Source organism: Trichoplusia ni, chromosome 11 (assembly GCF_003590095.1).
Source record: "Trichoplusia ni isolate ovarian cell line Hi5 chromosome 11, tn1, whole genome shotgun sequence".
NCBI lineage: Eukaryota > Metazoa > Arthropoda > Insecta > Lepidoptera > Noctuidae > Trichoplusia > Trichoplusia ni.
The window spans coordinates 8039999-8062566 of NC_039488.1; the positions used below are offsets into that span (position 1 = coordinate 8039999).

General features: G+C 39.2%; 2 protein-coding genes across 2 annotated transcripts in view; one reads left to right on the plus strand and one right to left on the minus strand.

The window, feature by feature from the left end:
* Nucleotides 1-22568, minus strand: part of LOC113498986 (GTPase-activating protein CdGAPr) — a 157996-nt gene that overhangs the window by 45347 nt on the left and 90081 nt on the right. The window lies entirely within an intron of this gene.
* On the plus strand, nt 11580-22062 carry LOC113498988. The gene is made up of 2 exons (XM_026879284.1): nt 11580-12919; nt 21506-22062. Exons 1-2 carry the CDS (start codon nt 12064-12066, stop codon nt 22048-22050), a joined length of 1401 nt encoding a protein of 466 aa, XP_026735085.1. The 5' UTR covers nt 11580-12063; the 3' UTR covers nt 22051-22062.

Genomic DNA, 22568 nt, shown 5'->3' on the forward strand with positions numbered 1-22568 from the left:
GTAGCGACACAACGGAACCTGAATGCCCCAGGGGGTCACTCTTTATGGGACTCCCAGCTCTTTCTTGCCTTAACTGGCTGGCTAGAGAGGGGTCGCTAGAGCTATATGCTCGGGGTGGAAGTGTCTAATGGCGTAATAACGAGGAAACCCGCTCCGGGTCGTAGCCCGCGATGGTGAAATCGGTGTCGCACCTCTCAACACCCCTAGCCGCTCGCACTGGTGTTGCGCCTACCTGCTGTCAATCGTGACGGTATCATAGGGGGCCCATCTAGTGAGCGGCGAGTCACCGCCTGCCAAATTTGTTTTGCATTACCATGTGTAAAAAGGCAGGTGCCATAGTTCTTCCGAATTATCTAAAAACTGGTCCACACAACATGCCTCATTTCATAATAGCCTAATTATTTTTACATACATACTTGCAATAGTTTTGCATCTACTTTGGATTATCATGTCTGTTCTCCCATAGAGCGGAGGTGAATTATCCCTAGTAGATCCCCATCACATTGTAGATTAAAGTTCTCAAGAAGGCCTCTGCGCGTTGGACCTGTGTCCCCGTGTACGCCTTTAAAAAAGACCGGGTCTCTTCCCATGAAGTTAACCCGTGAATTAAAAGAGATACATAATAATAATAATAATAATAATAATAATAATAATAATAATAATCCCGCTCCGGGTCCGTGACCCGCGATGGTGAAATCGGTGTCGCACCTCTCTACACCCTTAGCCTATCTCACTGATGTTGCCTCTCGCTGCCTATCGTGGCGGTATGATGGGGGGCCCATTTTTGAGCCGGCGAGTCACCGCCTGCCAATTTAATTCCATTTTTATGTGTTGAAAGGCAGGTGCTATAGTTTTCCATAGCTTTAAAGGAAACCATTCCATTTAACATTATTAATACCAATAGCCCTTATTATTTATACACATTACAATTTGCAATAGTTTTGTAGCTACCTTGGGTCGTCCATGTTTGTTCTTTAATAGAGCAGGGGTGGATGGCCCCTGGTAGATACCCCATCACATTTTAGATTAAAGTTCTCAACAAGGCCTCTACATGTTGGACTGTGTCCCCGTGCAAGCCTTTAAAAAGGACCGGGACTCTTCACATGAAGTGATCCCGTGACTAAAAAGAGATACAAATAATAATAATAATAATAATAATAATAATAACCCCTCGGGGCTAGTCGTTCTCTCTCTCCATGGGAATAACGCAAGACCAGAGGGCATATTAGTATGCTTTTTCAAACCTTGAGATATAAATAAAAATGTATCTGAAGGTCTATGTAGGAGCATACATCCGCAGGGCAGCTTGTGGCGAGCTGTTTGTGAGTAGCGACACAACGGAACCTGAATGCCCCAGGGGGTCACTCTTTATGGGGACTCCCAGCTCTTTCTTGCCTTAACTGGCTGGCTAGAGAGGGGTCGCTAGAGCTATATGCTCGGGGGTGGAAGTGTCTAATGGCGTAATAACGAGGAAACCCGCTCCGGGTCTGTAGCCCGCGATGGTGAAATCGGTGTCGCACCTCTCTACACCCCTAGCCGCTCGCACTGGTGTTGCCCACCTGCTGTCAATCGTGACGGTATCATAGGGGGCCCATCTAGTGAGCGGCGAGTCACCGCCTGCCAATTTATTTACATTACCATGTGTAGAGAGGCAGGTGTCATAGTTTTCTGGAAAATCCAACTAACTGGTCCACATAACTTATCATAATATAATAGCCTAATTGTTCATACACACATTCTTGCAATAGTTTTGTATCTACTTTGGATTCTTCATGTCCGTTCTCCCATAGAGCGGAGATGAATGATCCCTAGTAGATACCCCGTCACATATTAGATTAAAATTCTCAACAAGGCCTCTACATGTTGGACCTGTGTCCCCGTGCAAGCCTTTAAAAAGGACCGGGTCTCTTCACATGAAGTGATCCCGTGACTATAAAGAGATACAAATAATAATAATAATAATAATAATAATAAACCCCTCGGGGCTAGTCGTTCTCTCTCTCCATGGGAATAACGCAAGGCCAGAGGGCATATTACTATGCTTTTTCAAACCTTGAGATATAAATAAAAAATGTATCCGAAGGTCTATGTAGGAGCATACATCCGCAGGGCAGCTTGTGGCGAGCTGTTTGTGAGTAGCGACACAACGGAACCTGAATGCCCCAGGGGGTCACTCTTTATGGGGACTCCCAGCTCTTTCTTGCCTTAACTGGCTGGCTAGAGAGGGGTCGCTAGAGCTATATGCTCGGGGGTGGAAGTGTCTAATGGCGTAATAACGAGGAAACCCGCTCCGGGTCCGAGACCCGCGATGGTGAAATCGGTGTCGCACCTCTCTACACCCCTAGCCGCTCGCACTGGTGTTGCCCACCTGCTGTCAATCGTGACGGTATTATAGGGGGCCCATCTAGTGAGCGGCGAGTCACCGCCTGCCAATTTATTTACATTACCATGTGTAGAGAGGCAGGTGTCATAGTTTTCTGGAAAATCCAACTAACTGGTCCACATAACTTATCATAATATAATAGCCTAATTGTTCATACACACATTTGCAATAGTTTTGTATCTACTTTGGATTCTTCATGTCCGTTCTCCCATAGAGCGGAGATGAATGATCCCTAGTAGATACCCCATCACATATTAGATTAAAATTCTCAACAAGGCCTCTACATGTTGGACCTGTGTCCCCGTGCAAGCCTTTAAAAAGGACCGGGTCTCTTCACATGAAGTGATCCCGTGACTATAAAGAGATACAAATAATAATAATAATAATAATAATAATAATAATAAGCCCCCTAAAATCCAGCCACACGTCCTGATTGACCATCTAATCACGTGGGGGGCGGACACGCGAATGAGAAATTACTGTCGTGGCTAACGTGGCTCTGGTAACCCATTCAATATGGAGACACGATCTAAAAGTAAACGTATAGGACCGCTGCCCGGGGGCGATCGCCGGGGCACACCTGGAGCTGACGCTGGGTGTCTCAGCATGCGAACCGTCAGCGGTGAGGAGTTGAGCAGGCGGGCTCCCACCGATAAGGATACTACAGCCGATCCCTCCGACGAAATTGACCGACTGACAGACAGGACTAATAGCCCAATAGAACCATTTAGCCCTAGTACCATATCTTATACACCCTCTTTATCAACGTCACCTTTAACTATTAGTAATACCGATACACCACCCTCACCAACCTTGGATGTTGCGCGGGAGGTTAATGCCTTTTTACCCGCGTCCACCAAGGCTGGCAAACCAAGAGTACGCATGAAATGGAGCAAAGAAGTAAACCTATTTATCATGCGTACATACTACTACATTACAAAATTAGAGACCGATATGACCATATACAGAAAACTGCTGCATGAAAATTTCTTACATAAATATCCAGATATTGTTGTTTCCGAGCAAAGAGTATCTGACCAAAGAAGAACCATTATCAGAAATAAATTGTTATCCCAAGAAGAGTTAGAGCAAGTAAAGGAAGAAGTACGTTTACAATTAGAAAATACAGAACTAAATCTTCCTTCAGAAGACCATGCCCATAATGCTAATTCTCATTTGCCAAACACAAGTAATAACCAAACAGCTCCTTTATATACACAAAGTACTCCAGCACCAGTTAATTATGTTCGCGATATTGTCTCCGTAGAAACACAGACAGAATCCTTAATTTTAACAGTAGAAAATGATATTGAAGTGTTGGTCGAGCCGGACTCATTGCCAGACATAAGCAACGAAGATTTACTAGAAAAATTTAAAACAGCACTAGTACTTTACTCTGGTATGGATCCAACGGCGCGGCCAAGGTTGCCCAAACTTAAATACAGCCCTAAGCTTTCGCAATTGATACTAGCATTTAACGAGAAAATATTGTGTAAATTTATTTCAGAAGACACACAATTAATAGACTTGCACACACTCATATACTGTACAGCGCTTGTTATATCTAAAGAGCTAAACTTTAAAGTAACTGAATACGTAGAGAATAATAGAACAAAATACAATAATAAACCTTCTTGGCAAATTAGACTAGAGAAAGTTGTTGAAAAACTAAGAGCAGATTGTGGCATACTTACGCAATATATAAATAACAACAGATCTAATAGAGTAGTTAAAAAAGTTGAAACAATATTTAAAAGTAGATTAATACATACGAAACATGAAAATAATAACAAAAAGCCAGAAGAATTCTTAGATACGTTAAAACAAAAACTAGCGCTTAAAGTTCATAGACTCCGTAGATATAAAAAAGCAGAACAACGTAAGAATGATAACATCTTATTCAGTTCTAATGAAAAAATGTTCTATAGGAATCTAGCTAAACCACAATCTTCAGGTTCCATAGTAGAAAATATTGTTGAAATACCCAGTGAAGAAGAACTCGAAAGTTTTTGGTCTGGGATATGGGAGAAACAAGTTGTACACAATGACGCAGCAGAATGGATAAAGGAAGAAGAAAATAAATTTGATTCGATTGAAGAAATGGATTTTGTAGAGGTTACAGAAAGAGATATAACCAATATAACTAGTAGACTTCACAATTGGAAAGCGCCGGGTTTAGATAAAATACATAATTTTTGGTACAAAAAACTTGATTTGCTTCACAAATCACTAGCTAAAAATTTTACAGATATAATTTTAGGAAAACAACTCGTACCAGAATTTATAGCTACAGGAATAACTTACATGCTTCCTAAAGGAACGCATTCTGTAAACGCCTCCCAATACAGACCAATTACTTGCTTACCCACAATTTATAAAATTTTAACTTCAGTCATTTCATCAAAAATTAACAAACATGTAGAACAGCATAATATTATATCAGAAGAACAGAAGGGGTGCAGGCGGGGCCATATGGGATGCAAGGAACAGCTCGTTATAGATTCTACTATACACAAACATGCTTCTACTAAAAATAGAAATCTGCATTGTACATTTATAGATTATAAAAAGGCTTTTGACAGTATTCCTCATTCTTGGTTAGTTAAAATATTGCAAATTTATAAAATCAATTCACACATAGTAGACTTTTTACAACTTATAATGAATAGATGGAAAACAACTCTGCAACTTAATTATCTTGGTAACTCTGTAACGACACGACAAATATTAATTAGAAAAGGAATAAATCAGGGTGACTCCTTGAGTCCTCTATGGTTCTGCCTTGCTCTTAACCCCTTGTCAAATATGTTGAATCGTAGCCGGGTTGGATATTGCCTCAAACACACCAGTCAGGATACCGTTATTTCACATCTCATTTATATGGATGATATCAAGCTTTACTCTAAAACAGAAAAAGATATGAATATTCTAATTAATTCTACATCACAGTTTAGCAAAGATATTAATATGAAATTTGGTTTAGATAAATGCAAAACATTACACGTTATAAGAGGCAAAATTAAACCCGGTGACTATGTAGTTAACGATACCGATACAATAGAAGCTATGGAACCAAATGATGTATATAAGTATTTAGGTTATAACCAACTTAAGGGCTGGATCACAAGACCATCAAAAGTTCACTGAATATAGAGTACAGGAAAAGAATGAATTCATTGTGTAAAAGTCAATTATCTGGCAAAAATCTTATTAAAGCTATTAACACGTATGCCGTCCCAATACTGACATACTCTTTTGGAATAATTAAATGGACAAAAACTGACATAGAACAGATAGAGCGAGTCACACGTACAACACTTACAAGACATAACAACTTACACCCTAAATCTGCCATAGAGAGACTTACTATTAAAAGACAGGATGGAGGAAGAGGTCTTATTGACATTCACCACCTATGGCAGAAACAATTAAGCAGATTAAAAACGTTTTTCATTTCCAAAGCCAGTAGTAGCGAGATCCATAAAGCAATAGCCCAAAACGATGATAACTATACACCATTAAATCTAAAAGATCAGGCCAACACTCTGAATCCCAGTGATAGCGAGCCGCAAGTACAAAAGATAGAAAACTGGAAGAAAAATGTACTTCACGGGCGGCATCCTCACGACCTGGAGCAATCACATGTAGACTCAGTAGCATCTAACACATGGCTAAAAATAGGTAACTTGTTTCCAGAAACAGAAGGTTTCATGATAGCTATACAGGATCAAATAATTAACACTAAAAATTACAGGAAGTACATAATAAAGGACCCTACCATAGTAAACGATAAATGCCGTAAATGCCATACTCACCCAGAAACCATACAGCACATAACGGGTGCATGCACAACTCTCACCCAGACTGACTACACCCACCGTCACAACCAAGTAGTCAATATAGTGCACCAACAGCTCGCTCTAAAACACAAACTAATTGATTATAACACTTACACACCCTACTATAAATACACACCCCAAACTGTCCTAGAAAACTCTACACATAAGCTCTATTACGACCGAGCCATATTAACAGATAGGACAGTCCATTACAATAGACCAGATATAACTTTAGTAGATAAAATAAATAAAATCACTTACCTGATAGACGTCGCCGTTCCCAACACCCATAATTTGCAGAAAACCATAGCTGAAAAAATAAGTAAATATGCAGACCTGAAAGAAGAAGTTTCTCGAATCTGGAAGCAAAACAAAGTGTTTGTAATCCCCATAGTCCTCTCCACTACCGGTGTTATACCGAAGCAACTCCATAGTAGCCTGAAAATAATAGACCTAAAAAAAAGCTTATATATTATGCTGCAAAAGGCGGCCATATTAAACACATGCAGAATTGTAAGGAAATTCATGTCAGCAGACGAAAGTTAGTTAGATAAGTTAAATACACCACACGCTGCATTTACTTGGCAACAGCCCGTAAATGTGGTCTAAAACCAGCTATAAGCTGTGAAGTAAAAATATTTCCCAATAATAATAATAATAATAATGGCAGGTGAAAAAGGCAGGTGTCATAGTTCTCCGAATCATTTTAAGGAACTGGTCCACTTAACATGTCTCATTTATATAATAGCCTATTTAGTTTTACATACATATTGCAATAGTTTTGCATCTACTTTGGATTCTTCATCTCTGTTCTCCCATAGAGCGGAGGTGAATTATCCCTAGTAGATGCCCCATCACATTGTATATTAAAGTTCTCAAGAAGGCCTCTGTGCGTTGGACCTGTGTCCCCGTTCAAGCCTTTAAAAAGGACCGGGTCTCTTCTCATGAAGTTAGCCCGTGAATGAAAAGAGATACAAATAATAATAATAATAATAATAACATTTATTTGCATAAAATGTGGTACAAGAGTTGGTATACAATTTTTTTACAGAGCAAGACACATTCCGCGGTTATAGAACAGCATGTAAATGTTTGAGAAAATTTAAAATACCTACATTGGAGGATCTGTGCTTGATCAAATCTAATATAATGGCTGGAGCCTACAGCATGTTCGGCGACTGCAGACTTCGTTGAGCGGCGGTGTTTGTCGTCAGCTATGTGTTCTTTTACGCGGGTCCCTATGCTTCGTTTAGTTTGACCGATATAAGCAGTCGCCGCAGTCACAATCTAGTTTGTATACTCCTGCATCTTATAGAGGTATGTGACACTTGACGGGTGGTAAGGACTGGCTAATCTGTGCGGCTTGAAGTCTGTTTTAATTGAAGCTCGCTTCAGGATGTAAACAATCTTGTCAGTGACTCCTCGGACGTATGGCAGTACAGCAGGCAAACGATCAACTGTGGCTGGCTTCATTCGGTTTCTGTGACGGGGCCGTGGAACTTGGAGCTTGTTGTCTCGCAGTACTTGCTTGACGTGTTGAAGCTCAGCGGCAAGGTCATCACAGAGTCCTTGCCGGAATCCCTAAATCTTCTACATTTCTGTGTCATTTTTTGGTAATACTAGGCAATTTACATGCACCTTATAAAAGCCAATTCGAGACTTGATCATAATAGTACACTGTTCAGTTATTTTACACATTGTATGGTTAATGCCAAATACATTCAATGCATTTACTCTTTTAGATTGTAACTTTAGTTTTTCTTTAAGGCCTTCTGTAATTAACGATAACTGGCTACCAGTGTCCAGCAGCGGCAGCAGCAGCATTTAGTTGTGTATTCACAACTTCAATTCCTGCAGTACATAAGAGAACTTGACCAGAGGACACAACTGATAAAGTTACCCGACTGTCAATACTATGATGAGGTTGGTGAGTCTGATACATTTTCTGTATTTGTTACAGTGTTCTTATTTTTATGTAGCATTGTATTATTCTTACACAAACGGCATGAGCCTTTCAAACTACAGTTTACGTTATTGTGACCAGGTCTAAGGCAATTTGTACACAACTTGTGTTTTGACACTTCAGAGAGTTTATCATTAAAGCTCAATGATTAAATTTATGACATTGATGCACATAGTGTGGCTTACTGCAAATTAAACATGATATAATGTTTGACTTATCAACAAGAGTTGTAAAGGATTTAACTGACTTATGATGAGAATTACCATCCCTATTACTAGGACCTTTCTGATCCAAACTATTGCGACTATAATTGGCAGTTTCTAAAACATTGGCTATATTTTCTATAAAATCCTTAAATTCTTTAAGCGAAGCTATATGTGATAGACAACCCTTATGCTCTTCCCATTTGCTTCTAGTTTTGGGATCCAACTTGGCCGCTATCAAAAATACTACTAGCGGGTCCCAGGCCTCTGTAGAAACATCTAAAGTGTTTAATGCATTAATATTTTTATAAACTTGGTCAATTAGATATCTTAAAGCCTTAAATGATTCCCTCTGAATGGGATTTATTGAAACTAATGGGTGAATTTCCCAAATGACTTTTTTTTTTGTCTTTAGTGAAATTCGTATTTGAAAAAAGAAATATTGTTCTGGATTATTTTTTTTTGTATTCAATAGGCAGTTATTGGGTTGTGGCAAAAATATAATTTGCCTAGGACTATATATAAGGGTAGAAAAAAATACATAAACCTCAATTTTTCTCATATCGGTGGCTGTCCCTCTACTTTTTTTACTGACAAAAATGCTTATACACTTGTAAAAATAAGTAAGTTAAGTATGTAACTAATTTTATTTAATAGACTATTAGTTTTATTATTAACATAGAGCATATTTTAATACATAACCGACGTTTATAATTACTGAGAGGCACAAACATACTTGTCTCGAAAAATGCTCTCATATCGGTGGCCAAAAGTAATTTAAACCTAACTTTACATCGGCGGGTCCGACAGCGTCCCCACCCCAATATTATTTCCCTCGTTAGTGTGCGCTAGCGCGCAGTGAAGACGGACGTGTGTCAAGTCGCTGCATTTTCCCGCCAATAACGTAAGTATGCCATTTCAGTTGCTCCCGGACAATTATTTTATGTTATCGGTGGTTCCATTTTTTCAGTGTAATGAGTAGTTTTATTATTATTGTTTGGTTCTAACAGCATCAGCAAGTGAATTAACTTCATTGGCTGTTACTCAATTTATCCTAAATATATTACATTTTCTTTAATCTTCTAAAACGTGTGTTTTTTCTCACGTCGGTGTTCTCATATCGGTGTAATCGGTGGCATTTTTTACCATCGATATGATAATTTACACCGAAATGATAAGAAAATTCAATCGGTGTCCTAGGTTATCATATCGGTGTTATGGACGTACAGTTTCTTTCACATCGGTGTATTGCTTTATCATATCGGTGGATTGTTTTATCATGTCGGTGGATTGCTTTATCATAACGGTGGATTGTTTTATCATCTCGGTGTCTTTTTATCATATCGGTAGATCCTGTGTAATTTCGTGCGGTGCGGTCGCGGCGCCAGCGCCGGAGCGATGTTGATGTGGCTGCGGTTATTATAAAAACTTACTATACAGGGTGTAAGGAACACCGTACCACCAAAGTCGCATAATGACTTTAAAATAACGTGTTAATTAATATTAAAGAAGTCGCTACCGTCGGAGATTAATATTTATAGATTTAGTCATTTTTGAGCACGCAATGAATTGGTTACCGCGCGATCCTTACGCTCAGCGTACGTACTTACACGAACTGTAATGTGGTAGGAGGGCGACACTCGGCGACACGATCGAAACATTCGAAACGCGCGCGCATTTTATAAAAATGTTGTGATGTAACGAAAAACAATCACAAAAATAATACCAATCAATTTACACTATTCTGACTTCAATCTGTGTCTTGTGTATTATTAAATCAAACCTACTCTTACCTTAATCTCGCTCACTTCTAACCAGATAAGGTTCGAAATGTCCGCCATCTACGTGCACACAAATTTTGGCGCGGCGAAAAATCTGCTGCTGAACCCGGGGCAAAAAGTACCGCGTCCAGTAAATGTTCATCGCGAGACTTGCATTGCCACGTGCTTCGCCATAACACATTAGCATGTTGCCATTCTCCCGGGCGGTAAAATAGCGTAAGGAACAAACTGAGTAAAAATAGGTACTATTTTGAAAAAAGCCGAACTTTCGGTTTTACCTTTGAGTAGTGTTGGACCTAGGTACCTATGATTCTTTATCGATAAATTACATGAGGTCGAAGTGAATATCGTAAAATTATTCTTGACAATAAAGTACTTAACTTAAACCTTTAAAATTGATTAATCACAAAATGTACTTTTGTGTAAGAACATAATTGTTTTATGTGACTGGAATAATTATTCAGCAGTTCGTAGGAAAAAAAATGATAAAAATTTTTAGGCAGGAATTTCATTAGTAGATGATAGATATTAGTAACAAAACAGAGTTTAATTTTAGAAAAAATAAATTATTGTTTATAACAACATGTTTTAGAACTACAGAATTCTAAACAATAACAAACTGTTAATAATAAAAGGTTTTAATAAATTTCGTAGTACGATAAGTTGATAAACGCTGAGAAAGTGATTTTTTATTTTATAACATGGAACCCGTGTAACAAAAATCGATGTACTATTTTATCCAGTGTCACAGGTACGTCACTCGCCGATACCGCTGTAGGTGTTTGTCGGCGCGCTGGCGGTGTCTACAAAGGCGGCTAGCGGTGCCTACAAAGCGCGCGGCTTTTTTTAAAGGAATAGTAGGCAGGATTACGAATAATGAGTGCGAGTGCGCGCGCAATAGTTGCGCTATCTCTTACGGTTGACGCTCATGTATTGGTTCGGTTTTGACGTCACTTTCGGTTAGATTTGCGAGAGAGCGATGACCGACGAGTACCTTTACGAATCAGCTGATCGAGAGCAGTTTTTAGTGTTTCATTTACATTGCCTTTTTTCGTGAAAACGGCTTAATAATTACTTTCGTTATGAAAATATTATTGAAATACGTAGGAAAAATGATTTTATGACACATAAAATTAAAAAAACGCGAAAAAAAACTGCAATTTTCATGAAAAGACCGATGAAAAATTCCAACGCAGTGGGGTCTGGAATCATGTCTAGAACTCAGGTCCCACGGAAAAGTCACGGTGTTCCTTACACCCTGTATAATACTAATAATGATTTATTAGTATTGGGTTATTGGTAAAACACTAACAACCTCTCAGGACTATATTAGTGACACCATAAACAACAACTTTTGTTTTATGACTTTTTACAAAACGTTAATACATAATAATATAACAAAAAGTAAATTTGAAGTTTTCGTTGTTCTATCTAACACATTTTAAATTTGTTTTGTCGTACCTACAACTATCGTTCACTGTCACTCGGTATGTATTATTAGTGTACTGTATAAAAGTTTGATGAATTAAAATCTGATAATATTATCTGATAATCTGATAATAATATCTAATATTATAAAGGCGAAAGTTTGTTTTGTATGTTTGTTACCTTTTCACGCTCAAACGGCTGAACGGATGTCAATGAGATTTCGTATGTATGTAAATGAAGCCCTGGATTAACATGTAAGCTACTTTTAATCTCACTATTCCCACGGGATCAAGTTAAACGCGGGTGGAGCCGCGCGCAACAGCTATTCAATGATAATCCAGATGGTGTGTTCCGGCGCCGCACCGCAGTCACACCGCATTTCGATTGAGGGAGACGCGAGGGTGTAGAAATTGTTGCTCCGGTACCGAGACGTCATAATATCTTAATAGCTTAATTTTGTTTAAGAATGCCGAGGCCAAAACTATCAGAGGAGGAGAAAAAGGAGAGAAAACGGGTGCGGGAAAGAATAAGAAAAGCTAAAATCAAAACCGATCCTGTGTCAAGAGAGGAGCATTTAAGGAAAGATAGAGAACGTTTAGCTAGACGAAAAGCTGCGGGACTTATCGTAACCCGAAGCCAAATGACTGCACGTGCACGTCGCATTGTACAAAAAAATAACCTAATCAGTGCCCGTGCATATTATCAGAGAAAAAAAGCTAACGCAAATGTTGCCCGACATAACCAAACAAGTGTTTCGGTGACCAATGATGTAACAGAATCGCTATCAAAAAATCGAGATAATGAGCCTGGTATTTCTCAAGAAAAAATAAGACCTTGTAGCTCACGGTTATTTCAACAGAATGTCCGATGTAATAGTCCTAATCTGCGTTTTGATGCCATATTAGCGAGTAGTTCCCACTATTTACGTACAAGCAGTCCTCTAGACTTGTCAATAGCATCTCCTTTACGAACGCCAAGTGCTAGTTCAATAAATTCAGAAGAATCAACATTACGTGCAAATACTCCTAACTTAGAGCCGTCCCTTGCAACAATTAAATTCAATCAAGACATTAAAATAAAATTCCGTAAATATCAAAAACTTAAAACTCAGCAAATATGTGATTTAAAAAACCAATTGGCAAAGGCTAATAAAATAATACTGATGTACAAAAAGAGATACATGAGACTAAATCAAGAATTGAAGAAATTCAAAAAAAGTAATTTACAAGTGAGACAAATCCCGAAGAAGCCAAATAATACAGATCTGCAAAAACGTATCCGTAAAATTGTCATTCAGTTTTTTGAGGACGATGACAATTCAAATTGTGGGGGTCGCGACCTAAGTGGTATGACTAGCTACGATTGAATTAAACGCTGGAATATCTTTGAGAGATTTATTGATAGAATGCTATATTAAACGCTACGCTAAATGAGCTAGATGGCTAATGATATGCTACGAATGCGCCCGGTTTGCTGTCCGAAACTGCACTGGCTATCGCTGCGCACTTAGTGCGACTGTATTCGATTGCTGGGTCAGCAAAACGTGTTCAATCGTATTGCATTGAACATACTCCCAAGGGGGAGAGATGAGATTAGCTAGTACAAAGAAAGGAAGTTACGTGAGTGTGATGAACTAAATGCTAATGAAGGTTAAAACAATGCTGGATGGTAAGTGATTCACAAGGTGAAAGAACAATAAAATCTTACAAGCTAGCGACTAAAAACTATATGCTCAAACGGTTGAGTCTTCAATAGTAAATACCGATTGTCTTTTCGCGATAGGAGACGTCGATATGTCTCGCTTTTTTAAACGTATGCTAGACCACCGTTTGGTAAAGCTATGTCCGCGAACACTATCACTCACACTTGACCCCATCTCGGGTTGGGGTAGATCTCGCGCACTTACACTAGAGCTTTGGTTCTGGTCAGATTGGTTTATGCACACACTCACACTGGTAGGTACACTCTCGTCACGCTGTTGTTCGGGCGAGCTAAGGGCTCGTCGTCCTCGCCTCCTCAGGAACCACAGGAACACTGCGATGGCTGCTGCTAATAACCCATACGACAAAGCATAATGATGTATATCATGTGTCGTCAGGATCTCTGTCTGCTGAGCTGATTCTTTCATAGACTTAATTTTTTCACCGAGATGCTTTAGAGACTCATTCATCTGTACCTTTTCAAAGTTAGCTTCATCAAGATTTTGGATAGGGAGCGAAATATCTTTGACCAAATGATGTATAGGCGTTAGCTTTCCTACGAGTATATTTGGTTGAAGTGTAAGCGTATTCTCTAATTGCTGGTAAGAATAAAGTGTAACATCCCGACCTTTTACAATGCATTGCTTACTAAGGTAAATAAGTCCGGCCTTGCTGACTTGATGTGATTCTATTACATCGTCGCATATAACTCTCAAAGAGTTTACATCGCAACAGAAATACAAATAGGTAGAAAAATCGTGTAGCTGAACCCATTTGTTTTGACAGCTAGATTTGGTCAATCTACAGCTCGAAGGTTTCTCTGTTTCACAGAATCTTTCATCGTGATCGAGGTTCTTGATAGGTCCCTGCAAACGACAAAGGTAAGATTCGTCTTGATATTCACAACCTTGAAGATCGCTAATGCTCGCTGATAGGTAAGAATCTCTTCTAAGGTTGATCGCGACGTAGTCTGATGCTGGCTTGACACTGATCATGCTTTTATTAATTTGAACAGGTACAGCAATTACATGATATAGCTGGAATGTATCTCTGCTGATTAGTGGTAAGGTAATCTCGAATATAAAATACTCCTCACTCATCCTTGCTTTGATTTTCAATAGTTTGTAGATCTTGGGAAGATTAAGCTGGATGTCATCGATTGGCAGAGATAATTCTTTTGAGATTTGACCCGACACAATTTGTAGTTCTTCACGTAACTGTTTCGGTGGCAAAAGATGCAAATTGATCTGACCACGATATATGTCAGTCAAGGTATCAAGAAAAGAATCTTGCATTCGCTTTAAGTTTTGAATCATACTGATCGTAGCTACCGCTGCTAAAGTAAATTCTTGCTGAATAGACATCACATCAATTTCTTTCTGCAATGTATTGGTGACGCTATCTAGATAATTCAAATGCTTGTTTATCATCTTGTGTTGCTTTTCAATAGTATCTTCTGTTCTCTTCAAAATATTATACTCCGCTTCTATTACTGATGTTTGATTCTTATATAACTGACTTAGATGACCTATATTACTACGCACGAGGTCAATGTCACGCTTGTATTTTTCCGCGAAATCCTGATCGAGTACTCCGAACAATGTGTTTGCTATAGAACCTACAGCATTGATAAGCCCGCGTCGGGTTCGCGAGCGCGCTCTAAAATGCTGATCTAGCAACAGCTGGTTGTAATAATGTAGTTCGTTGTACTCATGTTGTATTTGTAAAATGATGATTTGACAATGACTCTGCTCTTGTATTTTCCCGCAGGTTTGCTCGAGATAATTTGTAAACATTGTTATAGCTTTGTCTCCCTGCCAGTATGGAGACATATTGTAGTAAGTCACGATTTTCCACTCATCGCGGATAAGATGCATTTGACCCAGAGGATCAAAATACAATGACTGATTGTTTTCAAATGATGTAAATTTGTAAGACGCTTCAGTGGGTGTTAATATGGTCATGAAAAATAGTAATGCTAGTGCTATGCTAAAGATTCTGGGACAAGTATTTGACGGTTTATCTTCGCTCTTGTCTAATCCCGTTCTGCTTCAATGCTTTGCTGTTTTACTGTTTTGCTTTTCTGTTGCTTTTGCTTACTTGCTTCTTCTTTTGCTATAGGTAAAATAGATAGCTTTAAGATAGGACGCTTTATATACCCATTTTTTGTTTTTAAAGTTACTACTCGAACAACTCCGTCCCTCCCAGGGGGACTTCCACCACACGACCAACAGGCCATTTTCCAGCCGGGAAGTTGTCATCATGTATTGTGACCATATCTCCTATTTCTAAATTCTTCTGTGCTTTAAACCACTTGCTTCGTACAGATAATTGGCATAGATACTCCGTTTTCCAACGCTTCCATATATCCTTAAATATTTTCTGTGATAAATACCATCGTGTTCTTGCATCCTGTGGCGTTTCAATAATAGTTAGACCAGCGCGGCTTGTTAAAAAATGTGCTGGCGTGAGAAAATCGATATCTTCAATATCTTCAGATAAAGGACACAATGGCCTTGAATTAAGGCTCGCTTCAATTTGAGAGAGTATAGTACTGTATTCTTCGAAGGTCAAGGCTTGATCACCTATTACTCTTTTTAAATGTTGCTTCAGGCTCCTTATTGAGCGCTCCCAGATTCCCCCCGCACTTGGCCAAGAAGGACAGTTCCAGTGCCACTCTATACTCATCTCGGCTATTTCTCTATAAAAGCTGTCGTTATAAATTTGCTCTAACTGCTGCTGCTCCTCTTGGAGAATCTTGTTGGTACCTACAAAGTTTGTGCCATTATCTGAGTAAATGTGCTTCGGAGATCCTCTCCGTGCCGCCATACGACGTAATGCTGCTATGAAAGATGCGCTGCTTAGATCCGAAACTAACTCTATATGGATCGCTTTCGTAACCATGCAAATAAACAAGGCGATATATCCTTTAGATGTTTTTATGCCTCTACCTTTATTGGATTTCACTCGTATCGACCCGGTGAAGTCAACTCCAGTGTTATAAAAAGGTGGTGCTGGGTTAGATCGAACATCAGGTAGATCTCCCATTATTTGGTGCAGTTTTCTCGGCTCTTGTTTTTTACACGTCACGCAATTACGAAGCTGCTTTTTGGTGGCTCGAGTACCTTTGATAACCCAATAGTTATGTCTTAATAAAGACAAGGTAAGTCGAGCTCCTCCATGAAAGGTAAGTTCATGTGCTTGCTGTATAAGAAGCTCTGTTAACCGCCCGCTGTATGGTATTATTATAGGATATTTCATCTCTGCACTGATGTTTGCATTTTTCAGACGTCCGCCGACTCTCAATATGCCGTTGTTGTCCAGAAAAGGATTGAGATTCAATAGCTTGCTGTCTGAAGTAAGCCTTTTCTTGTGCAATAAATTTTCAATATCCGATATAAATTCCGCGCGTTGCACGTATTTAATTATGATTAATTTCGCTTTTCTTAGTTCTTGTAACGTGAGATACGACGGCGATTGTTTAGATTTCGGTGCAAATGCACGCAATAACCATGCTATAATACGATTTATTTTTAAGAATGAGCTGAGACGATTTAGTAAATCTTCAATTATGCTGTTTTGCGGGCTATATTGCTGAACAGTTGCTGTCTGTAACCTGAGCTCTTCTTCAGGCGTATACTCAGCTTTGTCTTGCTTAGGCTTAAAGTTGGGTGTTGATAACCAAGCTGGGCCTCGCCACCACAACAAATTTTCACTCAACTGTGACATTGATAATCCTCTACTGGCTGAGTCTGCTGGATTTTCTTTTGTTGATACGTGACGCCAATCGTCCGGTGATATTATGCTGCAAATTTTCCTTACTCTGTTTGATACAAAGGGCTTCCAACGTTCTGGGCTACCCTGTATCCAGCTAAGGGTGACCTTTGAGTCACTCCAGGCATACACTTCGTATTGTATGTTGTGTATACAGCTAGTAATTTTTGATATGAGTCTTGATAACAACTCTGCAGCGCAGAGTTCTAGTCGCGGTAACGATACGATCTTGCTTTTCGGTATTAATCTTGTTTTCGCTGCGATTAGTACCACTGACACTTCCTTCGCTGAAACGATTCTGGCAACCACAACACAGGCATACGCTTTTGTGGATGCATCACAAAATCCGTGGATTTGAATTACCGTGTCAAGCTTGCTTTGCAGCCAACGAGGGATTCTGATCCGATTTATATAAGCTAAATCTTCAGTTAATTTGACCCACTCGCTTTTTATGTCATCTGGAATTTCATCACCCCATTGAATTTTTGTGTCTAGCCAAATCTTTTGAAATAATAATTTCATCTTAGTAGTTAGTGGCGCTAACCAACCTAACGGGTCAAATAACTTGGATATTTCTGAGAGGAGCACTCTCTTCGTAAGCTTTGCTGTTTCTGCTGACAGGGTATATTGAAAACTGAATTCATCCGTGGTGGGGTCCCAACGTAATCCCAAAGTTTTCCCTGTGTTTTCGGTTTTAAAAATGAACGATGTTGTTGGTAAAGTTTGCTGAGATGAGTTAATCTTTTCCAATAACCTTTTTTCATTTGCTGACCACTTTCTCAACACGAATCCTCCGCTGCTAAGACACATGTTTAGCTCTGCTATATTGCATATTCCTTCTTCAATAGTATGGGTACCGGAAACGAGATCATCAGTGTAAAAGTCTTCTCTTAAGCTTTTTGCTGCTTGAGGGAAATTATGCTGTTCATCCGTTGCTAATTGACGCAGCGTCATCATTGCTAAAAACGGTGCAGCCTTTGTACCGTAGGTGACTGTAGTTAATTGATATGCTCTGATTGGCTGCCCGGGATGTGATCGCCACATGATCTGCTGAAGTTTTTGATCTGCTGGACTGACATAAATCTGACGAAACATCTTCTCAATGTCTGCCGTGAACGCATAACGGTATACCCTCCATTTCAACAATAAACCTTGCAGGTCCTTTTGCAAATTAGGCCCTTTATGCATAAGATCATTGAGACTATGTCCTGAAGATGTTTTTGCAGACGCGTTAAATACAACACGTAGCTTGGTGGTACAAGAGTCTGCCCGCTGAACCGAATGATGAGGTAAGAAACATTCAAGTAGCTTACTGCTGGAAGTTGCTAATTTCATATGACCTAATTGCTCATATTCGCTTATAAATTGCTTATATTGCTGTGCTAATTGTTCTTGTTTGCTAAATTTTCTTTCCAGGTTTCGAAACTGTGCTAAAGACATCTCCTTGGATGATCCTAACTTTTCGCTTGCTTGTTGTTTCAGAGGTATTCTAACTTCGTAATGACCGCTGTCTAAACGTTTGGTTGTTGACATGTAATATTCCAAACATTCCTGGTCTTCAGATGACATTTCACTTTGCTCTTGAATATCCTCAATCTGCCAAAATTCATGAATATCCGCTATATTGTTTAGGACGACGTTGCAATGAAAAGTTTTAACGCCACCGCACAATAACCATCCAAGCTGAGTTTGCTGAGCTAGAGGCGCAGATGTGTCTGAACCCCTTATCATACCGCTTAACATGATAAGTGTGTAAACGTCGGCCCCGAGTAGTAAGTCTACTGGGCGACTCCTATTGAACTCCGGATCTGCCAAGTTGATGTGCTCTAAATGTGACCAACAAGGCTTTTCAAACGACTGATTTGGCAGGTTTTTAATGAGATTAGTCATAATTAAAACGTCAGTATTAAATTGAAAGCTGGTATACATTGATTGACATGTACTGCTTAGCATGCCCTTGCAGTTATTTTCTTGTTGTCCGATTCCATATACACATCCATTAAATTGCCGTCGCTCTAATCCAAGTTGCTGTGCTGCTCTTTCGCTAATTAATGATAGTTGTGACCCTTGGTCAATAAGTGCTCTTAAAACTAGCTGTGTGCTGTCTGCTGACGTCACCCTCACTAAAGCTGTTGCTAAAAGAATTTCAGAAACCTCTCGTTGCGATGCATGAACACCATTGCTATTATTTTGAGGTTTATTTTCCTCTTGTTTTTTGTAATTTGATTGTTGCTTAGTCGGACCGGACGTAAAGTTTGGTTTCTGCTGAGTAAAACATTCATGCAATACTGTATGGTGATTTCCATGACATTTGCGACATCTTTTTGTCGAATAGCAGTTATTTCCATTATGATTAAACAGGCAATTAATACAAAGTTGATGATTGTTAACAGTTTTAAGTTTCATTTCCTTTGACATAGCAAGGAATTTTTCGCAATAGGACAAATTATGTTCATCAAAACAAAGTGGACACTTGGTTGCTGACACGTGTAACGATTTCGCAACTGGTTTTGCTTGCTTCCAATTATAATCGTTTGATTTATAATAATTATTTTTCTTGTTATTTGAAAATGATGTGGATACACCATCCTGTTGATAAGATGATTGCGACTTTGGTGCGCTATCTTGTCGCCGACGCGCTGTTTCTAAGCTGGTGAACTTATTCTCTAGAAAAGTCAAAAAATCTTGTAATACTGGTAGCTCGCGCGGGCTTTTTAACGACTCTATATATTCCGAATAAGATTCACTATCCAACTTTTGCGACAAAATATGCACAAGTAGAGAGTCCCATGTGCTAATGTCGGCACCTAAGTTCTTAATGGCGTGAAGGCTCTCTAACGTGACGTCATGCAATTTTTTGATGGCTGAAAACGATTGCTGCTGTATATTAGGAAGATTCAAAAATACATTCGCGTGAGATGTAAATATACGCCTTTTATTATCATATCGATGATTAAGAATCTCCCAACAGATAATGTAATTATCTGAGCTGATAGGCAGGTGTTGTATCAAACGCTCTGCTTCACCTTTGACTTTTCCTTTTAGGAATTGCATCTTTTGAGCGTTTGATAATGAGGTATTTTTGTGGATAGCTTCATTAAACAAATCCTTAAATGACACCCATTGGTTATAGCTGCCCGTAAATACTGGGATGTCCATTTTCGGAGTGGATTTCTCGCGATGTGACGTAGACCACATCTTCGAGTTGATAGCTTTCTTCATGCTGTTAAAGGTTTTTTCATGCTTGCTAAAGTGGGACTCGTAAGCGGGATTTTCTTCCGACTCCCCGACAATTTCCCAATGAAGATTATCAATTGCATTCCAGCGATTTTGTAGAATCTGAAGGGAGTCTTCAAATTCCCATTTGTCGGTTAGTGACTCTATGTCTATATTTCCGACGGCTCGAATAAAAGCTTTGAAATTTATCGACTGCTTATGGAGCATGTCGTCAAGCTTGCTCGATGATCCCCTCGATTGAAACGATGGGGTTGCTGCTATAGCTGGTGCCTCCGGCTGGGTGAGAGAAGTGCCGGCTGCTTCTTGCTGCTCTGGTTGAGGATATGGCGACCGCTTACCTTGCTGGATGGACTCTTCTTGACATTGACCGATTAGTTGTTTAGCTGTCAAATAAAGGTCCTGGCTACGCTCAAACTCTGAATTGACGAAGTACTTATGGTTCGTTACTTCGTAAGGAATTAGCTTCTCGTGATTTTTCTGGAATTCACTCCAGTATGCTTCGAGTAATTCAAGTTTACGCTTACAATAATCAAAGGTCTTACGCTCTACGCTATCCTTTTTAAAGTTGATAATAAGTTTTTTAATGCTCTCTGCAATCTCGGTCTGACTGAGGTACAGAACTTGCTCCATTTTCGTGCGAGTGCTACAAAAATATTATAATTGAACGATCTTACTTGATTATTCGCTGCTGGACTGACGAAGGTTGCGCCTCCCGTCAGTGATTGCTGATGCTGATATTTTGAGCTGTAGGCTCGCTGCTGTTTTCAGTACTGACTATTGAAATTCAATACTTGCTGCTGCTGGAGTCTACCACAAAGTTCACTGCTAAGATAATAAACACTGCTTGTCAATAGTCACTGTTCAGACACAAGTCCACTTCACTGCCGTTAGTCCCGAATTAATGAATTTTCCAACCGCGAAGTCCTTGTATCCGGCTCGAAGGACCAAAATGTGGGGGTCGCGACCTAAGTGGTATTACTAGCTACGATTGAATTAAACGCTGGAATATCTTTGAGAGATTTATTGATAGAATGCTATATTAAACGCTACGCTAAATGAGCTAGATGGCTAATGATATGCTACGAATGCGCCCGGTTTGCTGTCCGAAACTGCACTGGCTATCGCTGCGCACTTAGTGCGACTGTATTCGATTGCTGGGTCAGCAAAACGTGTTCAATCGTATTGCATTGAACACAAATCTTTGCCCAGGTAAAAAGGATACTGTTACACAAAATGGAGTAAAAAAGCAGAAAAGGCTATTGAAAGACACAATTAAAAATTTACACAAAAAATACTTGACGTCGGGCCATCCTCCAATCAGTTATGTCAATTTTACAAGAATGAGGCCGTTTTGGGTCACACAGCCAAAATTAAATGCTAGAAATACATGTCTATGTCAGAAACATGAGAACATGGACCTTCTCATAACATCCTTAAAACGAAATCGGATCATAAAAGAAAACACCACGACCGAAATTCTTAGTAGTATTTGCTGTGATATTTTTAAGGTAGAATGCCTACAAAGAACATGTCCTATCTGTAGAAATCGTCTCTTAAATTATCAGGAATTTGATAACTCCAAAGACGTTGTTTACTGGGCTTGGAAAAAGATAAAAAAAAATTACAAAAAGAATGGAGTCGATAAAATAGCGATTAATGTAGAAAAAGTAAGAATAACAGTTAAACCATTGCAATTGATCAATATATTTGAAGATAATCTGAAACCATTCCTCATGCAGTAATATACGAAATCAAAGTCAAGCTTTTAAGCACTATAAACAAAACATGACTGAAAAGGATTGTGTTGTCCACATTGACTTCAGTGAGAACTATAGCACCAAGTACGGGTCCGAAATACAATCTGTGCACTTTGGTGGCAGTCGCCAACAATTTACATTACATACTTCTGTAATTTATTATAAAATGAAGGAAGGGAATACAAAAACTCAATGTTTCTGCACTATTAGTTCTTCACTGCGACATGATGCTGCCGCCGTTTGGGCTCACCTTGTCCCAATATTAGAAGAAATTAAAAAGGAAGTTCCAACTGTTCAGAATCTTATTATTGTGTCGGATTCTCCATCAGGCCAGTATCGGAACAAGAATTTTTTTTATATTATGTCCCAACTCAGTATTTACTGCTCTTCTTTGACTAACATAATATGGAACTATAGCGAATGTGGGCATAGAAAAGGTGCGCCAGATGGGGTAGGTGGGCTACTGAAGAGAACAGCGGATCGATTTGTTGCACATGATGGTG